General features: G+C 44.1%; 1 protein-coding gene, 2 long non-coding RNA genes and 1 other non-coding gene across 22 annotated transcripts in view; 2 read left to right on the top strand and 2 right to left on the bottom strand.

Annotated features, from left to right (window-relative positions):
- Positions 1 to 78: 78 nt before the first annotated feature.
- Positions 79 to 2,534, bottom strand: LOC105355673 (uncharacterized). Its single transcript, XR_910025.4, has 3 exons — positions 1,882 to 2,534; positions 546 to 630; positions 79 to 464 (listed from the first exon to the last, which is right to left on the bottom strand). It is a non-coding gene; the product is annotated as an uncharacterized LOC105355673 (long non-coding RNA).
- On the top strand, positions 2,091 to 2,172 carry trnas-uga (transfer RNA serine (anticodon UGA)). The gene has a single exon. It is a non-coding gene; the product is annotated as a tRNA-Ser (tRNA).
- Positions 2,535 to 5,378: 2,844 nt separating the features above from the next.
- The window catches only part of LOC101163992 (rap1 GTPase-activating protein 2), a 45,277-nt gene continuing 27,990 nt past the window's right edge, over positions 5,379 to 22,665 (top strand). For 2 of the 19 annotated variants that reach the window (XM_078931161.1, XM_078931163.1), the window contains exons 1-2: positions 5,380 to 5,631; positions 12,491 to 12,526. In XM_078931161.1, the coding sequence (XP_078787287.1) occupies positions 5,588 to 5,631; positions 12,491 to 12,526 (80 nt within the window). In that variant the 5' untranslated portion in view covers positions 5,380 to 5,587. Of the gene's footprint in view, positions 5,632 to 11,113; positions 11,490 to 12,490; positions 12,527 to 14,468; positions 14,617 to 15,967; positions 16,216 to 18,921; positions 19,089 to 22,665 lie in introns of those variants that run through there. The other 17 variants (XM_078931160.1, XM_078931162.1, XM_078931165.1 and 14 more) reach the window with 14 other exon arrangements.
- Positions 8,673 to 11,658, bottom strand: LOC144983797 (uncharacterized). The gene is made up of 2 exons (XR_013647610.1): positions 11,333 to 11,658; positions 8,673 to 9,576 (listed from the first exon to the last, which is right to left on the bottom strand). It is a non-coding gene; the product is annotated as an uncharacterized LOC144983797 (long non-coding RNA).

Below are 22,665 nucleotides of genomic sequence, written 5' to 3' on the forward strand. Positions count from 1 at the left end.
ATGAACAGATCTCATCTGCCTTACAAAATACTGCCCCCCCCTCCCCCAAGAAAATAAATGGCTAATAATCACCACTGGTATTTTATAAAACTTCACTTTTTAATGTTTGACCATTAAATATGTTTTGTACCAAAGACTGTTTGAGGGTTTTGCAAAGATCTTTGAAACACAGAATCAAGTCCATTAGATTCTGTGAAATTCTGCACCACGCTTTAGAGAAATTAAAACAACTGTTTTTAAAACTCCTCAAAAGACTTGAGGTGAGCTGATGGAAAAGTCACTGTTTTTGTGCAGGCACTGAGAAATGGGAATCAGACAGTGTGCCCGGGGCATGTTGTCAATGCAGTCGTGGTCAAAATGGACAACTATTTTAAAGACTTCTCTTTCAGTTAACAGATGTCTGTGAGCCTGCCCAGAAAGCCTTTGCATCACACCGGGTACGTCACAGTCTTTGGGGCCTGCATCTTGACAGAAACCAAAAACAGCAAAGTCAATTAACCGAAAAAACTGAGCAAAAAAATTAAGATTAAAATTGTTTCAATGACCTTTAAGAAGTTGTAGACATCCACGCCTTGTCGTAGCATGCTCAGTATTTCTGCCTTTTATGTTATGGCATCCGAAACAGTGGCCCTTATAGAAAACAACACAGACATACAGGATTAGTCAATTTTAAAACGACCACCTAATTTTAAAATAACTAATATTTCTATGGATGTTTATTTGTGGAATAATGTGGGCAATAAAATCATACTAAGCATGTTTTTGCTGGTCTGCTACAATTTTCTCTGCTCTGATTCTGTAATCCTTAAGGAAATGTTGAGAAACCTTATAGGTTATACATTAATGTACTTCTTAAAAAAATTAATTTGATTAATACTAGTGACAATTTAAACGCAATTATTCCCAGGTTTGACATGACCGAACCTGACACACTGTCGTAAAAAATCGACTTTGTTTAACCCTTGTGCTATCCTAGGCACTTCTGGGAGTTGGGTCATCTAGACCCACTAGACAGTGCTCTGAACCTTTTTTCTTCAGTGATTTGTGATCCTCACTGGTGTCCATGGATTACATGAAATCTTTCCACCTTTATCATGGTAGGAATAACACGTTAATGTAAGGATGGGGTCATATAAGACAGTGGTCCCCAACCTTTTTGTCACCGCGGACCGGTACAACGCAAGACACGTTTACCGCGGACCGGGGGGGGGGGGGGGGGGGGGTTTGAGGTGCAGCTCAAAGCACGTTTACCGCTGCCTGTTACAGGCCGATTTCCGGATTGTCCAGGTTTTCTAGCGGGTGCAGGTTGCTCTTCTGTCCCTTCATTGGACCGTTTCCCCTTGTTTTTTGCTCATTTTGGTTGTTTGGGTTTAATTTTAGTGGTGTGTATCACATGATGTTTGGTGTATCGCGACTTTGACGTGCGTTAAGTGTGACGGATGTAACAGAGAGAATCCGGTCACTTTTCAAAATAAAACGTTTTTTTTTTTCGAGAAAAACACTAAAATGGAAATTATTTTTTCTTTCTGTTCGTCCCGGTGCCAAAATTTCCCGCGGCCCGGTGCCAAGTGTCCCGCGGCCCGGTACCGGTCCGCGGCCCGGTGGTTGGGGACCACTGATCTAAGATAGCACAAGGGTTGATCCGTAAAGTCATGAAAAAGCTGGAAACACCGCTAGCATTGAGCTAGCTAGCATAGCTAGAACAGGAGAACATTGTTTACAATGAATGACAATAGTTTTTCATGCAACGTCTTACTTTCTAGCATTTTTGTTTCACTAGCAGCTACTAGTGGAGCTCATCTGACTGTGCTGGTGTCCTCCGGTTACATAAAGTATACGTTTAACTGTTTAACAATATAGTGAAAGATTTGAAAAACTCACCTTTGAAACTGGTATGTTGACATAAGAATTGGGATTAGTCGGTAGCCAATGAGCTACCTAATGTACTACAATACATCAGGCAATGAATTGACACCATAGTTTCGCGAGCGAAGCGTGTGTTTTGCATACTACACTGCATACCTCAAACGTCCGTACCAACGGGTGTTGCTCAGCTATTAATACCCTGTGTGGCTGTAGTATCTCTGTCAGCTGCGATGGCCGAGTGGTTAAGGCGTTGGACTTGAAATCCAATGGGGTCTCCCCGCGCAGGTTCGAACCCTGCTCGCAGCGTTCACAATCAATCTTTTGTGAAACTGCTTCTTTTCTAGCATTTCCTAGCCAGGTCATTACAAACCGAACACAAGATGGGCAAACCTCACACAATCAACGCACCTTGAACAACTCTACGTGGACTAGGTTAGCTTGGCCCACAGAATGCCCAACTCCTTTTACTGTTATAACAAGTTTCCATGTGCAAAATTACCCCCTACCACATTAGGGAGTTTATTAAATAAAGGCTAAACATGCACTTTTTTATATTTTATTTGGGACGTTTGGGAAGTTAGATCTAAATTGACTATTCACACTTAATTTTCTAAATAAATATATAGTACTTTTTGCCTGGCCACACGGACCCATAGGAAGTATCTGTGGCCGACAACATTTAGCCCTGGAGACACTTAAAATACAGGCGGGCAATGGAGCAATGTGCATCTTGGCTGCATGTATTACGAGCGGCCAGCGTGAATTTCTATCGGTTCTTGTGTTTTATCGCATGTAAATAAATGCAACCAACCACCTTTAGGATATGTATAATCGTGTTTTAAGAGTTTTTTTTCCTGGATACAGGAAAATAAAAGACAGACTGAACTAAGCTGCTGACTGTGACATCAGTTGTCTCTTGGAAATAAAGCTTAACTTGTGAAATGTACGTGTCATTTATTGATCAATGGTTTACTGTTATGTGTAACATTATATCACAATATAAAATATATAATGTATTACACCCAGGTTCCACCAAGATATTATGTAATAACTGTTGTGTATTTCAGCTCATTTCACACATAACTTAAGGAGTGCATTGTCTCTAAATGTGGAAAGTAAAACCCCTGACCCCATGCTAGACATCAAACCATGGTCCCACAGGCACAATGTGAAGGCATTGTGATGCTACAGTCATGTAGCATCACAAATATAGACAAAAAAACATTTCAACATTTCAAGTGGATGGAGCCGAGGGCGGTGTATTCTTCAGCGCAGATATATAGTCCCGTTTAGATTATCGGTCTTTACAACAAATAGAAAAGAAAATCCTATTGGAATAAAAGGCTGTAATTTAAAACAATTTACTTCCCCATACAAACTTTCCTTTACCTTGCTTCCTGTCTTTCTTCCTAATCACTCCAATAAAACTGTAATGTGTCACTTTATACAAAGACAGAAATAAAACAGGTGGGAAAAAAAAGTTTTATCGACATTGGAAGACACAAAATAACTAAACGTTACAAAAGTCCCAGGGAGAGCCACAAGCTAACATTTAGATTTTGTTTACATGTGTGTCAGTATAACCCAAAGTGTTTGTGTTCTTTCTCTAATGGTTGGCCAACTGGCCTTCTGCAGAAGCCTTGGTCAGACCAACTGTGTTCAAACCGCTTCAACTGGATCCGGATCAGCGGATTCAGACAGACGGACTCAAGAGTCAGGACTCATTGTCAGTGTGCGAAAGCGACAGTAGCCGTTGTAAATCCGGTTTCTTTTATCTTGGCTGTGCTAATGTGATGGAAATGTATTCACACACTGCATTCTCACAGACTCACACTCCTGCAGTCACTAAAGCACGATCCTTCCAATCGTGTTGAACAATCAGTGAACTTTTCATTTTCCACTGAATCTGACTGAGCTCATCCTTTGGATCAGGTTGTGTCTTGTTAACAGCAATGTTCCATCTAAAGTCACACATTAACCTGACCCTTCAGCTGGATTCAGGTGCAGCTTATACTTTAGCAGAAACTTAGTGAGAGATGCATGAAGATCAGCTAAGTACTGGTCATCTGGAAAGCCTTTTTTTTAAACACACTTTTACTTTGCGGACCCGTTTACGTGAGTCATGAAGGCCCAAACTAAAGTCCCACTCCAGTCATCTTCTGATCTGTTCTAACAACTTTCTCAGCGGACGTTTAATTTTTTTTGTGACATTTTTAGCCAAAATGTAAAAAAAAAAAAAAAAAAAAATCGTTTTCTAGGACATAGTTTCTGCAGAGCAACAATAGTTCATTAGAAATTCACCTCGGTTCTGGGCAGGGTTCTTGGCACAGAACAACCCCACCCCCATTTGCTGTCACCCATCTATTTACCGCTGGCTTACAGCCCCTCAATCTAACATCCAGCAGTACAGACGAGAGGACATCTTCATCACCTTCAAGCTGTGGAACACTCAGCAGCACCCAGAGGATGTGGAGCCCACCCTCCTGAAGACGCTAGAGGATCTCCAGCTGGAGTCTCTGGACCTCCACCTCATCCATTGGACTCACGCGCTCCTACAGGGAGACGCTCTGTTTCCTGAAAAGAAGGATGGAAGCTTAATTTCTGACCACATTGGAGAGAGTTTAGATCCAGATTCCAGCTCAGACGAGGAAAACAAAGACGTTCATGAATCCATTTGTCTGTAAGTGGAGGAATCAGAATGGAGCAGACCAGGGAGGTCGTGACCCCCCACCCCCTTTGTAGCTTCTACATCACTACTATAAGTTTTTTACAAATTGTATTTTTTTCTTCTCCTCCTGATTCACAAAGATTTCAATAAAGAAATTCTCAGAAAAGCTATCTTTAGGCATAATTTCCTTTTTGTATGTCCACCATCTAAAAATACCACATGAACACGGGTGTTCAAAGATCCTGATTCTGGCTTTATAAGAAGCAGATCCCAATGTGAACTCGGCAGCAGCGTCATTGAGGAAATTGCAGTTTAGCTCAGGGGTTTACATACCCTGGTAGAAATGACGATTTCTTAGTCATTTCTCAGAGAAAATGGATGTTAACACACAATCTTTGTTTGTGGTTGGGTGAAGCCATTTAGTGTCAAAAAACTCTCTCTATCCTTTTAAAATCCTAATGATAACAGAAACTTCTCAAATGACCCCGTTCAAAAGGTGACAAGCCGTGGCGACTTTGCTCTGAAAACATGCACACAAGCTGATCCAGCGGCTAAAGGAATCGGTGTGTGTGAACAAAGGTCTCGGAGTTTCAAAAGGACCAAACAGCAGAAGGTTTTTCCATCCAAGGAAGTGTGAGGCTGACATTTCCTCAACTATCAAAATGCCTGTTTGGTGTTCGGAGCCCTTCAAGTCTGTTAAACACAACTCCGGCGTCTGTGACTGAAGCTTCTGTTGCGTAACTCTCTTTCCATTCATCTCCATTCATTATGGATGCTTCCTCCTCCACTGTGCGCTTGAGTCTCTCGCCCTCTCTCTCTCCCTGCGTGCAGTGAAGTGAGGGGGGAGATGGAGAGAAGAGAGAAACATTAACGCCGGAGGAGATGGAGGGAGGAGACGGAGGGCTGGGAGTATTTATAGGTGGAGGATGAGGAGGTAGAGTGACTGCGAGGAAGAGCGGGAGGGAGGCAGAAGTACAAAGAGAAGGAGGATCCCCACACAAGGAGAAGAAAAGGAGACAAAGAAGAGGAGCACGTGAGGAGGAGGAGGAAAGCATGCTGAGGAGGAAGAGGAGCGTGTCGTTTGGGGGCTTCGGCTGGTGAGTGCATTTGTTTCCTGCTCCTCGTCTCCTCCTCACACTTTGGAGTTCGTTTCCATCCGGAGATGACCCCGAGTGACATCACAGTGACATCACAGCTGCAGACCCCCCCCCCCCCCCCCCCCCCCCCCCCCCCCCTCTCGGTGTATCTAAGCTGGACCCACAAAGACCCTTTGGGAGGAAGGGTTTCGTTGATGAGCAGCTCATGAGTGAACAGGTTTCAGCTGCTGCAGTTAATGAACAACTTTCAGGAGCACAGACGGTTCCTCTGCAGGTTCTGCTTCTTCATCCCTTTGCATGCGTCACCTTCAGAACATCCTCCTCCAGTGGAACATCAGGGCGTATTCAGACTGGACACATTTGGTCCGCTTAGAGTGAACCAGAGTTGGTTTCCCTCTATAGTCCAGAACAAACTTTCAGTCTGAATCCACCCAAGCTGACTCTGGTCCGGGACCAGGAACCCCCTGTGACCCATCTTTGGAGTCGGTCTCAGTTCGTTTCCAATCAGACTGAGCTTCGGTTCGCTCTGAGATTCCTCAGTCTGAATAGACTTTGTGCTCGGAGCAGAACAACTGAACCAAACGGCCACCGTAGCCGGGCATTATGGGATGTCAACAGAGTAGGAGGGAAGCATGGGAAACATTTATCAGCTCCTCCTGCCTCTGCTTTACCACGGCAAAAAGTGGGCCTGATGTTGATGGAGGCGTTCAAAATTGGTCAGCGAAATATAAAGTTTGAATAAGTGAACTATCCCGACAAGAATGCAAAGTGCAGGACTTCCATCATTCTATCTCTTATTGTTTTGCCCCACCCTGATTATTCCTGATCAATGAGTGAAGAGATCTCTAGTCACATGGTTTTGTTTACAAGCTTTGGTTTGACAGAAATGTCCGCTTGACGGCAGTCTGAAAACAAGCGCAAGGTTCATGACTCGATCTGGACCGACAGTTTGAATTCACCCTTAGAAACCTGCAGAACCTCCTCCCCCCCTTCCCCTAAACCCCGTCATGCTTTCAGCCGTTTCCACCAATCTGCTCTGAAAAGCTTCAGCCGGAGGAACCACTTTGTTGCTTTGGATTTTGGATTGTAAAGCTCTTTTATGCTTGTTTTTTTTTCTTCTTTTTATTTGGCTTCTCCCCCGAGGAATCAACAAGTCATGCAATTTGTACTGGTGGTGGAGCTTGACCCCCCTGCATTTGCCCAAGCTTGAGACCTGGGCCCCCATGTTGTTGCATTATGTCACAGCAGTGCTCTCCTCTCCAACCAGACCAAACTCGGCTTGGCTCTTCAGATCAGGAGTAAATGGTAAATGGCGTATACTTATATAGTGCTTTTCTACCTACAAGGCCCAAAGCGCTTTACAGTCACAGACCCATTCACACACACATTCACACACTGGTGGCAGCTCCGCTGCCGAACACTGGCGCCCGCCTCCCACCAGAGGCAAGGTGGGGAGGAGTGTCCAGAGCAGCACGGCCAAACCCCAGCAGGCCCTTGATTTTTACTGAAGACCAACCATAAAAACACTGTCTGATCATTTTCAAAACTTCAGTGATCATTTACTGGTAAACTTGAAATACTCCAGCAGAAATCCAGCTCTTTTACTCACTACAGCTGTCGTTTACCACCTCCTGGTGTTTGTTTACACCAGCTAAACAAATGAAGTTTATGTTCCTTCATTTTTAAGCATTTTAAATAACGTGTCCTATATGTTTAAAACAGCATATTTAGCTTTAATCTAGTCTTATCCCTTATTGTAAAATCCTTGTTTACAATGATTCAGCGCAATCAGAGGATGTTCTATAACTGTTAAGCATTTACTGCATGACAGCTTTTACAGTTTAGCCGCCAAACCTCTTGTGGTGCTTCAAGACTCAGCCGGCTGAACTAAATGCACATTCTCAGGAAATGCTGTTCTCCTGAGCAGAAGAGGAAACAGTGACAAAGGAGTCCAGTTCTGAGGAGATGTGAGGCTAAGAGGGAAGAAGCTGAAGACGGCTGAAAGAGTGCGCTGAACCTCTCGGCTTTCTGAATTTCCAGGCTGTTAGAACTCTGTCCTCTAGACACTTCCTGTCTGCTTCCTCTCATGAATGCAGGTGATTCAGCAGAAAGAATCCGGATTTGTCTTTGGCGTTTTTAACCTTCAATCAGGGGAGGAACTTCCTCCTCCATCACAAACTTTTACACTGGTACCACCAGGAGGACTATTCTAACCGCACAGCAATAATTTCAGGACCCGCTCTGATGAAAATGGTGTTTTGAACATGTCCTTGTAGTATTTTTCTCACGATGGAGGATATTTATGAAGAAAAAAACTGCATACGCAGATGAAAAAAGGCGATTTGAAGGAGTTTGTAGTTGTGACGTACAAACTACAATCAGCGGGCTACAGTCTTCCTGCTCCTCTCCATTCTGATTCATCCACTGTCAGACAAATAGATCCATGAACGTCTTTGTTTTCCTTGTCTGAGCTGGAATCTGGATCTAAACTGTACGACTGGATGGGTCCAATATTGCTCACTAGTGTTGTTGCATCGGTAAAGTTAGCAAGTGGATGTAAGGGGCTGTAAGCTATCAGTAGAGTGTAGACAGATGGATGATGGGAATGGGAGGGAGGCTTGTTCTGAGCCAACAGTCCCGCTTACAAACTCAGAGGTGAATTTCTAATGAACTCCCGCCGCTCTGCAGAAGCTATGTTCTGGAAAACCACACTTTTTTGTTTTTATTTTACATTTTGGCAAAAAGTGTCAGAATCCTCATTAACCTTTGTGCTATCCTAGGCACTTTAACATTGGGAGTTGGGTCATCTAGACCCACTAGACAGTGCTCTGAACCTTTGTTCTTTAATGATTTGTGATCTTCACTGGTGTCCATGGATTACATGAAATCTTTCCACCTTTATCCACCTTTGTCATGGTAGGGAGAACACGTCAAAGTAAGGGTGGGGTCATCTAAGACAGCACAAGGGTTAAAGGACGACCAGGACCACTTTGAAAATAGATCAAAAGATGATCGGAGTGGAAGTTAAAGTGATGAATCATTTCTGTGGTTCTACTTTGTTTATTGATCCCAGGTTTTGGAGAGGTGGACCTGGTTCACGAGGTTCTGTCTGGATCCCTTTGATCACTACTTTCTGCTGGATGTCAAATGGAGAAACCTTGGGGGTTGGGGTGTAGGGCCTTCAGTCAGCCTGGCTTTTCTGGTCTACTGTATCCTCAAGTGACCTCCCTTTCTCCTCCCCTGAATGAACTCCTTCTTCCTCCCTGTTTCTTCCTTCCTTCTGCTCCCATTGTTGTTCCAGGCTCTTTCGATTATTTTGTCGTTTTGTCCTCACATCCCATTTTCACTGCCTGTTTCTCGCATTTTCTTACACTAAACCTGTAAATCCATATTGGCTGCCTGTTTCCTTCCTGTCTTCTGCTTCAGGTTGAATCCGAGTTTTTCTTGTCGTTGACATGAGCCTGGAGGAGAAAGAGCTTCAGCTCCTCCTCATCTCCTCCCTCGTGCTGCTTCCCGGCGTTTCCTCCACGCTCAGACAGAGTCGACTGATAGAGCTGCAGATTTAAAAATGCAGGAGCAACTCGGGTGTGTGTGGGGGGGGGGGGGCAGTTTGGATTAATCCCTCCACTTGTTAAATCTCAGTCCTCCTTTAGCTGCTCCTTTGAAAGGAAAACATAAATAAGATCTTCAGTCAGCTGATGTGAAGCTCCATTTTCCATTGGATCCGGGGGGCCGTGCTGCTGAAGCAATGACTTATTAACCCCCACCCCACCACATCTTATTAGCAGTTTCCATTCACGGGCCGTGCACTGACCCAGAGGGCACGGCGAGATGGCGGCTGGAGCGGCACTTTCTGCCACGGAAGCAGTTTCAGTCCCATCTTAAAGTGATCCATTTCCAGAACGGCTCCAGCCTCTTCAGAGCTGGACCTCAGAAGCCCCCAACCTGACATCGTCCACAACGATAAAGCACAGAAAATATTTCTGATCAGAGTGATCAACAACGATGTCATCTTTCCTCTGTAAACAGAAACTTTTATTGCACACTAACTAAAATAACCCATAAAGTTACACTCCGATCATCTTATGATCTATTTTCAAAGTGTTCCCAGTGGTGTTTTTTTTATTGTAATTATGCTGTTTTTAGCCCAAATCTAAAAACCTGTGTCGTTTTCCAGGACATGGTTTCTGCAGAGCAGCAGGAGTTCATTAGAAATTCACCTCTAAATTGTGGGCAGGACTATTGTAGCGAAGCAATCCTGTCCCCCTCTTCCTGTCCCCGTTGCTGAGAGCTCTCTGTTTATCAGCTTTCCTACTAGCTTACAGCCTCTCACACCCCCGACCTAACGTTAGCATCGCAACAAAAATGGCGAGCAATATTCGAGCCATCCAGCCGTACAGTTCTGATCCAGATTCCCGCTCAGACGAGGAAAAAAAAGAGGAACGCGGATCTATTTGTCTGCAGGTGGTTGCATCAGAATGGAGCGGAGCTTGTGGCTTGACATTGTAGCTTCTACATCAACTCCTACAAGCTTCTACCACCTGCATTTTTTCATCTGGTCCTAAGTCACAACAATTTTAATATAAAAAAATGCGCAGAAATGCTATTTAAATCTGACATTTCTTTTTTAAATGTCCTTCATTATCAGAAAAATTCAACAGGAACGTGTTAAACACACCAGAGACACCATTTTCATTAGAGAGTCTGCATGTGAACACAAATTCTTCTTGCAGGATTGTGATAGTCTTGGTTGTTATTGACTCACTTATTGATAATAATAATGGACTGGATATTTCTGTGATTTTCCAGACGTGTGCATTATTCACTCTCCACTCATACTTGGTGATGGTAAGCTGGTGATGTAGCCACAGCTGCCCCCATGGTTTAAAAAAAAAAAAAAAGACTCAAATATAACAAAATCATGTTTTCAACGGTGAGATAAGCCTGACAGCCTGTTTACAGCTGATTAAATCTAGGTGGTGTTTTGACACTGCTAAAGTCTGAGATGATGTCATTACAACTGTCAGAAAACATCAGAATTCAAACTTCATGTGCTCCATGGGTGCATTCAAAACCACAACTATCAGCAAAATCTCTGTTAATGTAGTCTGCATGATGGTCCAATGAGATCAACCGATCTTTGGATATGCTGTCAAAACCCCATCATCGGATCACACCGAGGATTCTTGGGTGTGATCTCCAACAGACCATGAAGATGGAGGAAAACTGTCAAACAACATTAAAAAGAAAAAAGTCAGGACAGAACAGAGAGCTGGACTCAGATGCAGAGTTTAAGAGGTTTTAATCCCTGAAAGACACTATAGCTGTAGTACATGAATCACCCAAACTAACTGGCACAGGACAAAGGGAGACTCAGACTATTTAAGGCATGAGGAAGGGAAACGCAGGTGGAAACAATCAGCGAAGATTAAACAGTCACACCTGTAGAGAACAGACAAGGGCAGGAAGTAACAAGGCCTGAAACGAGAGGAGAGTTAGTGTTTCAAATCAGAACAGGAAGTGCAACATGAGACAACAAGGGTGACAGACATGGACCAAAAGTGCACAACTCAGGATATGAGATGAGACTGACGAGACTTGACAAGAAGAGTTTTCTGGAAGGATTGGACCGACGGTGTTGCTGCTGACAGACGTTTAGTTGCGGCTGCTGCAGGTGGATCTGCTGTAAAGACACACAAACCTGTGAGAGCTGAGAGCCTTTCTGCTGAAGCTGAAAACATGACGCTGTGTTTTCAGGCCGGCGGCCATTTCTGCTGTCATGTGATCTCTTTGAGTGTGTTATTTATGACCTGGGGGGTTGGATTTTCTCAGCGTCATCGTCCATCAGGGCTTTTATGGTGAATGTCGATGTTTCCTCCTTTCCTCTCTTCTCTTCTGCTGCATGTTTTCCCCTCGCTGCATTTTCTCTTTAGCATCAGACCGACCTGTTTACAAATGCGTCCCTGGATCTAAATGTCATCATTTGCTTCAAGTTGAATTTTCATCTATTGATGCGTTAAAAAACAGTCTGTTTCCTCCTCATTAAAACAATATGATGCTTGATCCAAAACCCACTACTCACAAAAAATTATGGATATTATTAAAAACTCAGTGGATGTCGTGATATTAGTGTTAGTTTTGCTTCACAGATTTAGAAGTTGTATTGGCAACTGTATAGGGTTAACAGACACACCTCACTTAGCCCTTGTGCTGTGTTGTGGGGTCCAGATGACCCCACTCCCAACATTAACGTGCCTCCGGACCCCACAAGATAGCACAAGGGTCAGTATTTTCCACATAGTGGTCTGTTTCTAATGCCCCCCCCCAAATGGGCAGGTGTTGGAACTGCATAATTGTTCCTGCTGGTCTGGTCTTCTGTTCTCTCCTGAGCGCATGAAAACAACCAAACCTGATGGGGGGGGGGGTCTAAAGAACCGTGGGACCTCTGTGGGGTGGGGGCCCTCAGCGTCTGAGGGTTTGTGGAAAGCAGTCATGCCAGTTTGGACGTTTGTAGGATTTGTTGTTCGTCACTCCTAACGATCCCTGTCTTTCCTGAGTTTGGGTTTATTCAGATCATTCTGTTTATTTTGATCATACTTTGCTTTTGTGTTCATCGATTGTGAGGATGTCCAGGTAAAAGACAGTGAGTCAGCTGCTTTGTGTGGCTTTCTGAGGTTTCTGTCTTCCTGCAGAAGCGAGCATGAGCGCTTTGGTGCTGCAGCTCTTGAATAAAAAGGTGTTTTATTACCCTCCCTCAGTCACACCTACTGTGTCGCCCGGGTTAATGGAGAATGCAGCTGTAAATCTGCAGTGATGTTCTTGCATTTATCAACGCCGCGCCCTCTCTCTGTCTCTGCAGGATTGATAAGTCTACGGTCAGCCTTCTCAGAGCTCGGTGAGTAACCAACATCAGACTCCAACACGCTGATAAACGAGAGCTGCTTTTGTCCTTGAGGGGGCGATAAAGGCAAACATTTTCTCTTTTGACTCATGTTTTTTGCATGGATAGGACTTTGACAGTTTCCTTTATTGAACCGCAGTTAGAAGGCAGGCACACTTTGCATCCGATTTCAGCTCTCTGGCCTCATTTTCAACTGTAAGCCCTTTGACAAAAATTTACATTTAAAAGGAATAAACGAAAAATAGAAGTTACTGTAGGGCTTTGTACAGTTGTGCAGGAAATTATGTTCTTGGGAAAGTACATTTGCAATTGATGGCACTAAATGGTAATATTGCAAAGTTTTAAACATATCCATGTTTGATCAGAATGATGAAATACTGTAGGAAGTTTTTGTTCCTTCACCATTTTAGACCTGATCACTTTTCTTTTAAGGAAATATATGGGTTCTGCTCCTTTGTTCTAAATATGCTTCTGAGGTGATGAAGGGGGGGGGGGGGGGGTTCATCATTTATCTTGAAAGAAGAAATTGAAAAGTTCATTGAATTTGCTAATCTGTAATTGCCTCAAACCAGACTTGACTGGATCCAAGACAAGGACAATGGATGCATGGATGGATGGATGGATGGCATCAGTAGAAGCATATCTTGCAGTGCAGCTCATCCACCTGCCATTATGGTCCTTTTTATCTACTTGAAGGCGGTGCATCTCATGATGTGGGTGTGGCTAACATTTTAACACTTATTTGATGGGCGTGGTCATATTTGCATATTTTCCAAACAGTTAAATTTAACATTTAGACTTAGATCAAATATTAAGACTTAACATTTATGTGTATTTTATGTGTTCGGCGTTTATATATAACATTTATGTTTGCTTTCATACGTCTGCATGCCTTCAAATCACTCATTTTTCTTGTGGTAAATTCTGACAAAAAGATAATAAAAATGTTGCAAAAGTTGTCTAAACCTGACTGTCTTTCTATTTGGTGATCTTTTTCACATGCTGCTCTAAAGGTATGTAAAGAAAAAAAATTAAATATCACTAATAATTGGGATGTTTGAATAAGAATAAATGAAAAACATTATTTAGCTGTTCATTGATATGAAATATCAAAAGAAAATTCTTTAGGAAGCATGGTGCGCAGCCTCACCTGAGGACTTTTCTAGTTTCCTTAGTTCTTTTCCTCTTCTGTCCTCCAAAGTGTTGACATTCAGTGAAGGAAACTCTCCTGTTAGAGTACCAGGGTTCATGGGTTTGGTGGAGTCTTGATCCACAGCAGCGCTGGGATCCATGCTGGTGTCTCTGGGGAAGGTCACAGCCGTCTTCAGCTCAGGCCCTTCCAGCGTTTTTCCTCTGATTCACACTCTGTCATCCATCCGTCAGAAAAGGCCCAGCTTGACGTGAGCTGCTCTGCTGCCCAAACACTGTTTTACTTTTGAACAGAAATCTCTGATCTGTTGTTTCTTGGTCGTGGGGCTGCATGGAGGGGCCGCTGCGGGCCCCTGCGTTTGGGAAGGTGGTGGCTTCAGGTCACGGGGAGAAGGAATGGAGGAAGATGAAATGTCAGGCCAGCTCAGGAGCAGCTGATCTTCATGCAGGTTTGTCCCTTTACCACCTGCTCAGCATCAGGGGTTGTATAAGGGGGGGGGGGGGTCATCAGAAGGGGGCTATGAGTGCGGCCCACCACCTCCTCTGGGGGGGGGGACAGAATTTACAGAATCACATCTGTGGAAACGGATGCATGCCTGTTTCCAGCGACTGAAGGCCGGCTGGCAGTGAGACAAGGATGAACGCATTTATTGAGATGCGCTGTTGGGGTTCTGGGTTCGGTCCTCCTCACAGTGAACTCTTGGACCGGATCAACTGCAGGTGCAATCTGGTCCTTCTCCCTCCTGTCCTGCGTCAGCCTCCCGTTTTTCCCTCCATCTGCCGCGCTCTCTGAGCGATTACGGCGCTTTAATCCTGATGGTCTCTGACGCTGCAGCAGGGAGGGGCATGGGTGGGGGGTGGAGGCAGCAGCTCAGTCAGATTTCAGTGAGATGCTCAGAAAGCGGGAGCAGCGTGGAGATGCCACACGAGCAGTGGTGAGTGTCTTCATCCCACTTCTGTGGTGTTTTTCATCGTTTGATGTCTCAGACGATGCGTTTGGGTGACATCTAATCTCAGATATGATGCATTTAGGGGATCAGTGAAAGCAGGAAACATTCAATGATGTGATGCTGAGATTTCAGTCCTCACAGTTTGGATATCTGTTAGCTCTGGACTGTAAAGTTTGATGCTTGAGAGTCCTTTTGCAGGCAGGATTCTAAAAAATGGACGCATTTCTGCACAGAACTGCTCAGATCCTGTTAGAAGGACAGGCGATCAGCTGAATCAGATTTTCTCTCTATCTAATGAGACCAGTGTGTGCTTGTGAGTGTGCACGTGGGTTCAGCGTGTTTGGGTCATTGTGGTAGGAAATGCAGCATGAACTCACTGTGCATTGTGAACTCATGAAGGGGGACGTGTGCATGGTGAGCATGTGCACAATAGGTCTGTGCACGGAGAATGTGTGCATGGTGAGTGCGTGCACGGGAAGATGAATCTGTGCAGGACGAGCTTGAGCACGGGGAACGTGTGCGCTGTAGGTCTGTATAAATGTATGTGAGCGGGGGGGGAGCATGAGCGAGAAAAGTTTGTGCATTGTGTTAGCAATAGGTCTGTGCACGGTGAGCACGTGTGCACGCTGCATGTGTTTGTGGTGAGAATGTTCACGGTAAGTCTGTGTATGATGGACATGAGCACAGTGAGCGTGTGCATGTTAAATGTGTGTGGGGAGAGTGTGCACAGTGAGCGCGTGCATGTTAAATGTATGTGTGGGGAGAGTGTGCACAGTGAGCGTGTGCATGTTAAATGTGTGTGTGTAGCGAGAGTGTGCACAGTGAGCATGTGCATGTTAAATGTGTGTGTGGGGAGAGTGTGCACAGTGAGCGTGTGCATGTTAAATGTGTGTGTGGAGAGCGCATGCACAGTGAGCGTGTGCATGTTAAATGTGTGTGTAGCGAGAGTGTGCACAGTGAGCGTGTGCATGTTAAATGTGTGTGTTTGTGGCGTGCACAGTGAGCGTGTGCATGTTAAATGTGTGTGTGGTGAGCGCGTGCACAGTGAGCGTGTGCATGCTAAATGTGTGTGTGGTGAGCGCGTGCACAGTGAGCGTGTGCATGTTAAATGTGTGTGTGGAGAGCGCGTGCACAGTGAGCGTGTGCATGTTAAATGTGTGTGTAGCGAGAGTGTGCACAGTGAGGGTGTGCATGTTAAATGTATGTGTGGCGAGCGCGTGCACAGTGAGCGTGTGCATGCTAAATGTGTGTGTGTGGCGTGCACAGTGAGCGTGTGCATGTTAAATGTGTGTGTGGCGAGCGCATAAGTGGCTAAAGGGCAGAAGAGAAGCTGCCGGTGGCTCCTTCGCTTGTGTTCATGCTGTTGTTGTCTTGGATCTTCCTGTCTCACAACGATGTTTACAGCAGTGACTCATTCTCCACTCAACAAATACAATGCCCCCCACCCCAGAATGGCATGGATGACTGCATGTGTGTGGAGGATGATCGGGGGGGTTATTTCACAGAACTCATGAGCCTGGAGCTGTCAGCGGGAAACCAGCCTGAGCAGAAGTTGCCACAGGGGTCCCGGCAGCGCCCCTGCAGGTAGACGGTTTTATTACAGCTACAACTGAATTCAGGGACTAAAGCTCTCAAAGCCGCATGACAATTGGACATTTTTATCCTCCAAACGAGCTCCCTCCTCGTGAGATGCTGCTGCAGCCTCCAGATTGGCTGCACGGGGGAACAAATGACAGAGCAGCAAGACGATGTTCCACTGAGTCAAACTGGCCCGTTATCTTATTAGAGACCAATAACGGGGAACCAGACAACCTGAAGGAATCTCTGTGTGTCGGGACACGTCTGTATTCTTCTGGTCCTATAAGAGGACTCGGTTTCACTCACAGACATGATCACATCAGTGAGATCGCTGAATGATCCAGGAAACATCCAAAACCCTCTGTGGGTCCGGGCCATGCAGAAGGGACTATCTGCCCCGGCCGGGTCCCCCCTTTTTATCTACCCTCACTGCTTCAAGCCCTTTTCCTCCCCCCTTTGCCTCTGCCTCAGAGCTGCACAGGACAAATGCATGAAAAACTCGGTTTTTTGTTTCAAAATGGCAGCTTTTCTGTTGGTTTTATCTCCTAGCAACCATTTTCTTTTTTGGTCCCCTGGGGCGGGGGGGGTTGAACAGATGGATGCAGTAATTTGTCATTTTTAGAAGAATTGGCAAAAGCACACTTTCTGGATTTCCTTGGCAATAAAGGGTACTTTAAACCACGCCCACATTCCTAATACGTTCATATCGTATGTTATATTATTTCATTCAGCTTGAGCCAAAGATTCACGTATGACATTTTCACAATCTTCCAATAAAAAATGTACGAGCAACAAGGAAACCCCACTTTTGCGAGCTCGCCACGCCAACGCCATTTTCCCCAACTACCTTCCTACTGATACTCCATGAGGCAGCAGGTGATAGATCGATTACGAGGAGTCTACATTTATTGAATGTACTAAAGAGGACATTTTGGGAAAATTCAAGATGATCACTCTTTCTGAGGTCAAAGGTCAACAGAACTGCAGTTCTGGTTGTGGGCTTAAGCTGGCAGCCTGTGTGTGACATTTAGTGACGATCGCTTGAAGAGAAGTTTTCCTTTTTCTATATTGTATCCATAAGAGATTTTGGCTCCATATAGGTTTTTTTGACGGTTCTCCCCGCTGTGATGTCATCCTTTATTTTATTTATTATTTTGGAGGGAGTGTCCTTCTTTTTCAACAGGTACTAGGTGTGTTCACATTTCTGGAGTTTCTGAGTTTTTGAGTGAGGTTGGGTGGGGCGAACGCACAAATGCAAAGAGAGTGCCGTGGATATTTGACTGTAACTCAGCAACAGCACCCACTACCACCAGAAGAACACAACAGCGCCCCCACATGGCCACCAACCTCAAACTTTTAAAGATATATTTTATATTTAGAGGCTAAAACCAACAATTTTATTGAAGATCAGAAGTCTAAAACCCAAAGTGGGTTCAGAATTGGTGTCATTGTTTCTCACCACAAACTTGTGGTCGTTTTCTTCAGTGTCGGGGTACAGCGCCACCTTGAGGAGCCTTCGGAGCAACAACACTGAGCACAGAGGCGTGTTTAGAACATTTTTAGTTGGTGCCTGAAATCCTGATTTTGGTAAATGTTCATGAATTTTGTTTTGTGTAATTATCTTGGAATGATGGCACTGCAGTGTGAGAGAAAAGTCTTTCTGACACTCAAAGCGGTGGAAGGATGAGGCCTGCACCGGTTCTCCATGTCTCTGACAGCTGTTCCAGCTCACCCCCCCCCCGCCTTCGTCATGTCAGGTAATTTCAAAGGAAGGTGCAGCAGCACGTCAGGCCACCACGCTGCAGCGGAGCAGCTGCTCGGAAGCTGGTTGAAGGAAACCAGAGAGAATTTGAATGAGATTTGGTTTCTGCTTTTACTGTTTCTGGCCTTCTGTCAAACTCACAGAAAAGTGACTTCATTTCCTCCGAGCTGCCATGACATGTTTGAGGTTTATTCTGGTGTCGTGTAGCGCCGGCGCCGCTCCACCGCAGGCAGCTGTCGGTTCACATCCGTGCTGCTGTCACTCCGACATTTAAAACCCCAAAGATTTGACATTATTTCATCTTTTTCTTGCCTTTTGCCTTCCTCCCATGATGACCTGAGGGACGGTTTGTGTCTTCATGGGGCTGGACCACATAAAGCCTGAAATCTGAAAGCTCCAGATTGTTCAGATAAAATTGGATTTATTTAACCTCCTGACGACCAGAGGAAAAAAAGTCCAGTCAAAAATGTTTTTTTTATCCACTAAAACGTACAATTCCCACATAAGCCCGAAATGTCTGTAGACACCAATTGATGTCATTCAGTAGTATAAGTTTGTTTGGAGATGTTCAGCTTTAGAAAAGTCCTACAGGGGACAGATTTGCTGGTACTGCCACAAAACAGAAATTCATTTTTCTGCTGCAGAAATTTTTGTTTTTTTTATAAGTTAAAAGACTGAAAAAGTTTGAAAAGAAAGCCTGAAAATGCATAGAAGGGCAAAACATGAATAAAGCTGAACCATGGAAGTGGATGTAAAAGCTTTAAAAGGCTTTAAAAAGCCATCAGTGGTCCAGTTGCCGGGCAGAATCTGTGTGAAGGCATCAGCCATGCGCTCCTCAGCATTTCATGAGTAAAAATGAAAACATTATTAATTAGGCAAACAGGTTTTGATCAGACCTTTTTAACAGCAGTGCTCATCTGTTGAATTGATCAGTTCCTTCTTCGAAACAGCCTTGAAGAGGACGATCGATTTGGACTGTGAATTCCTAAAAACAGCCTCATCTTTTGCAAACAGCGGTGGGAACAGGAATCTGCTGAACGATTGGCTGCAACAGCATGAAGGAGATTAAAGGAGCAGAAGATCCAGAGGAGGATATGTTGGAGTGAATGTTCTCAGCGTGAGTCGGGCCCTCAGAGAGTTTGCTTCCATCTGTCTTTGTTCTCGTTTCCTCAAGCTTCTACCTGTAAAGCACCCCCCCCCCCCCCCCCCCGCTCAGTCCTAAGGGTTACACTTTAATGAAGTCTTTTGAACTTCTCTCTCAGCCCTGCAGGCCCTGTGGCTGTGGAAACATTACAAGACATTTTCATGACTTCACTATCAAAGGTCAGGGACCACGCCACCTCTGAGCTGCAGGCACAAGCCTCTGTGTTTCTGCAGATTCAGCTACTACGGTGGCCGAGAGGTGCAGAACACGTTCACATTTAAGACACAACAACAACAAATCCCAGTACAAATGCTGAAACACTACAGCCAATCATGAAACACAACACCAAAACCTTAAAACAAATTTTCCTGAAACACAAAAGCAAATCCAGGTGCAAATGAACGAATACCGAATCCCAAACAGCAATACCGTTACAAATGACCAAATCCAGAAACAAGACAACGAAAGTGGAGACACGGCTTCTAACAGAAAGGGACGTAGTGTAAAACCAATCGTGTTTGATTTTTTAAAAGTTATTTATTACTGTTTTCTTTATGTGGACATTTTAAATACATGAAACAGTCCAAAAGCATTTTTTCAATTGTGTTACTACAATAAAAATTACAACAATGTTTAGGTTCTTGTGTCACATCGAGTAGCATTCCTTTTCCTTTAGCAGCTGCTCGCTCATTCAAGTCTCAAGTCAAGTCTTCTGCTGTCGTGTTTTGCCGACCAGCTGCTTACCTTAACTTTACTTTGCTGTTGTGTTTCGTGATTTGCTGTTGTGTTTGTATTTTGTATTTGTTCATTTGTACTGGGATTTGTTGTTGTTGTATCGTACATGTAAAGGTGTCTTGCACCTCTCGGACCCCGTAAGCCACACCTGATGTTCCCACCAGTCAGGGTTTTTAAACTGTTCCTCCCAACTCGGAGCATTTGGTTGTGTGCTGTGAAAAAGCTTCAATAGCCTAAACTGAAAACCAAAGAAGTTCCTACTTTTTCTTTGGAAATGGTTTTAAAGTTGGAGTTTTGCCAAACAGAAACTTGTTTTAAGGAAGAACATGTGTCCAGCCCCTCCGATTTTTCTGTTTCAGTGTTTCTGGAGTCAGCCTGGAAAATTACAATTAATCCCTTTTTGTGAGGACAACCTTCTTTAAAAAGTTGAGAAAAATCATTGTAAAGATAACAGACATGCATATTAATGAGATTTAGAATCATGATTCAAAGGCTCCTACTTCTAAGCATTACATTTTTTCATTAAACCTTTATTTAAACAGGCATGAACAAATTAAAAACAGGTTCTCATCACAACTTTGGCTTAAAGAAATTTGAAAACAAAAGCAGATTTGTTAGCTTTTAAGGATAACGTTTAACTTATCCAGGTATGGATCACTGTATTAGTCTAAATGACTCAGGTTTAAGTGTTACTTTACTTTGTTACTTTAGTTACAAACAGTACAAATCCAAAATAAACCATGCAAACTAAAGCCCAGATGAGCAGAACCAAGCAGCTAACCAGCATCCATCTGGTTAAAATGAATAGGATTGTTTAAGTTGAACAGCTTCATCTAAAGTCTCGTATTTTAAGGCTGCTTGGTTGCATCTCTAACTCTGCAGACAATCCTCGTCAAACATCAACACTGATCAGGAAAAAGAGCAAGAAAAGATGCAGATTTGATCCATAAGAAGCTCCACAGGACAACTTCCTTTTTGAACGTTGAACTCTCCTCCACAATCAGGTGGAAAAGAAAGAAATGTGTGTCTTTGTGATGACAGACTGGAGGCCAGTTACATAGTGGGAATAGCCTGCAGGTGGGTCAGTGTGGTGTGAATCCGATGATGTGACAGTCAGCTGTCAGGGAGGATAACAAGCCAGCTGAGAGTCAGGTTTCCAAGCAAAACTCTATTTAAGTGCAGACACAAAACAACATGAATGTGTGTGTGAGTCCTTTCTAACAATGAAACAGAACATTCTCCTTCATGAGTCACTATAATCCTAATGGAATCAATTTGATTTCTATCTTCATAAAAAATACAGAATACGTCTAACTGAACCACAAACACCATAGAAATTCACTTAGACTGATAAATTAATGTTGATGTTTACATTGCTCTGCTTGACTTATGTGTCCCAGAAGACCAGATGCTGTAGTTTTTTTTTTTTTGGAGCAGTTGGAGAACTATGGGGTGAAAAAATGAAGCAAATGCTTACAGACAAAGTTATTCACACTTTGGATAAAAAAAGAAACACTGCCGAGCTGCCTTGATTTTGGCCTCAAACCGTTTCCACGCGCTTCCACGGTGGGCATTGCTTTCTTCTGTGGTTGCTCCTGTAGCCAAGCATATCAAGGATCACTGCTGCAGTTCATTGGTTTCTGTGATTGTTGTGGTAGGCTTTGCCGTCAATGCTTCATTCACAGCTTCCAGTAGATTTTCAGCCGGTACATCACTTAACCGTTGTAGCTGGTGTCTGGGTTCCCTGGTGTTCATTCTAGACATGATCTTGTCTTTCAGGTCAGTTGCTTCCTCGCTCAGCGTATCTGTAGTTGTTGGGACTGTGGACCCAAGCTCAGGGTGGGAGAGCCTCCTCTCTGACCTGCTCTGCTGGCTCTCCCGTGTTGCAATTGTGTTGCACCGCTTCAATCTCAAGTTGTGATAGGAGTTATCGTTTGTTGATGTTAGAACATTGAGCTACAAGTTGCTTGGCATTTAGCCTTGATTGTGGGTTTCGAAGCATGTAACCTTTCTAGTAGCATTCCAGCAGAACCTTGTTCTCACATCTAGTCCATTTCCGTCGTGTTCCAGTGGCCCACTTTCCATCAGGGTGCTCTGACGTGGTGAAGATGATCAGCATCAGAATGGGGAATACATGTGATTGAAGTGACTTTAACTGCTTGTTCTCTGATGAGTAACGTTGCCAAAAAATCATGATTCGTTATTGCAGTACCTGTCAACACTAGAGCAAAAAGTTTCTGTACGAAAAATAAGTTAAATATAAAGTCAATTATGAGGCCGTTATCCCGCTTATACCATGGTCACTTACAAAAGAAATAAAAATTCAATCTGTTTTTAGTACTTTATTCTTGTCATTTTTTCGGTTTAGATTGCTTTTTCACAAAAAGCGGACTACTTGTTACGCTAACGTGACAACGCCCCGCCTAGCCGACAGAGCCGACCTCGACGGCAGCAGCAAAAGAAAGCGAAATATTTGCTGATCGTCCCGATGGGTTGAATTAAGCATCAGTTCAGTGAGAAAGTTCACCTCTTACTGCTTGTTTTTGTCCAGATGATGAAGCTAAAGTTTCTTGATGGTTCAGGCTGGTTCAGGCTGGTTCAGGCTGGTTCAAGCTGGTTCAGGCTGGTTCAGGCTGGTTCAGGCTGTTTCAGGATGTTTCAGGCTGGTTCAGGCTGGTTCAGGCTGGTTCAGGCTGGTTCAGGCTGGTTCAGGCTGGTTCAGGATGTTCCAGGATGCGGTTCAGGCTGGTTCAGGTTCGTTCAGGCTGGTTCAGGCTGGTTCAGGTTGGTTCAGGCTGGTTCAGGATGTTCCAGG

The sequence above is a fragment of the Oryzias latipes genome, chromosome 14 (genome assembly GCF_053564925.1).
Source record: "Oryzias latipes strain Hd-rR chromosome 14, Olatipes_Hd-rR_3.1".
NCBI lineage: Eukaryota > Metazoa > Chordata > Actinopteri > Beloniformes > Adrianichthyidae > Oryzias > Oryzias latipes.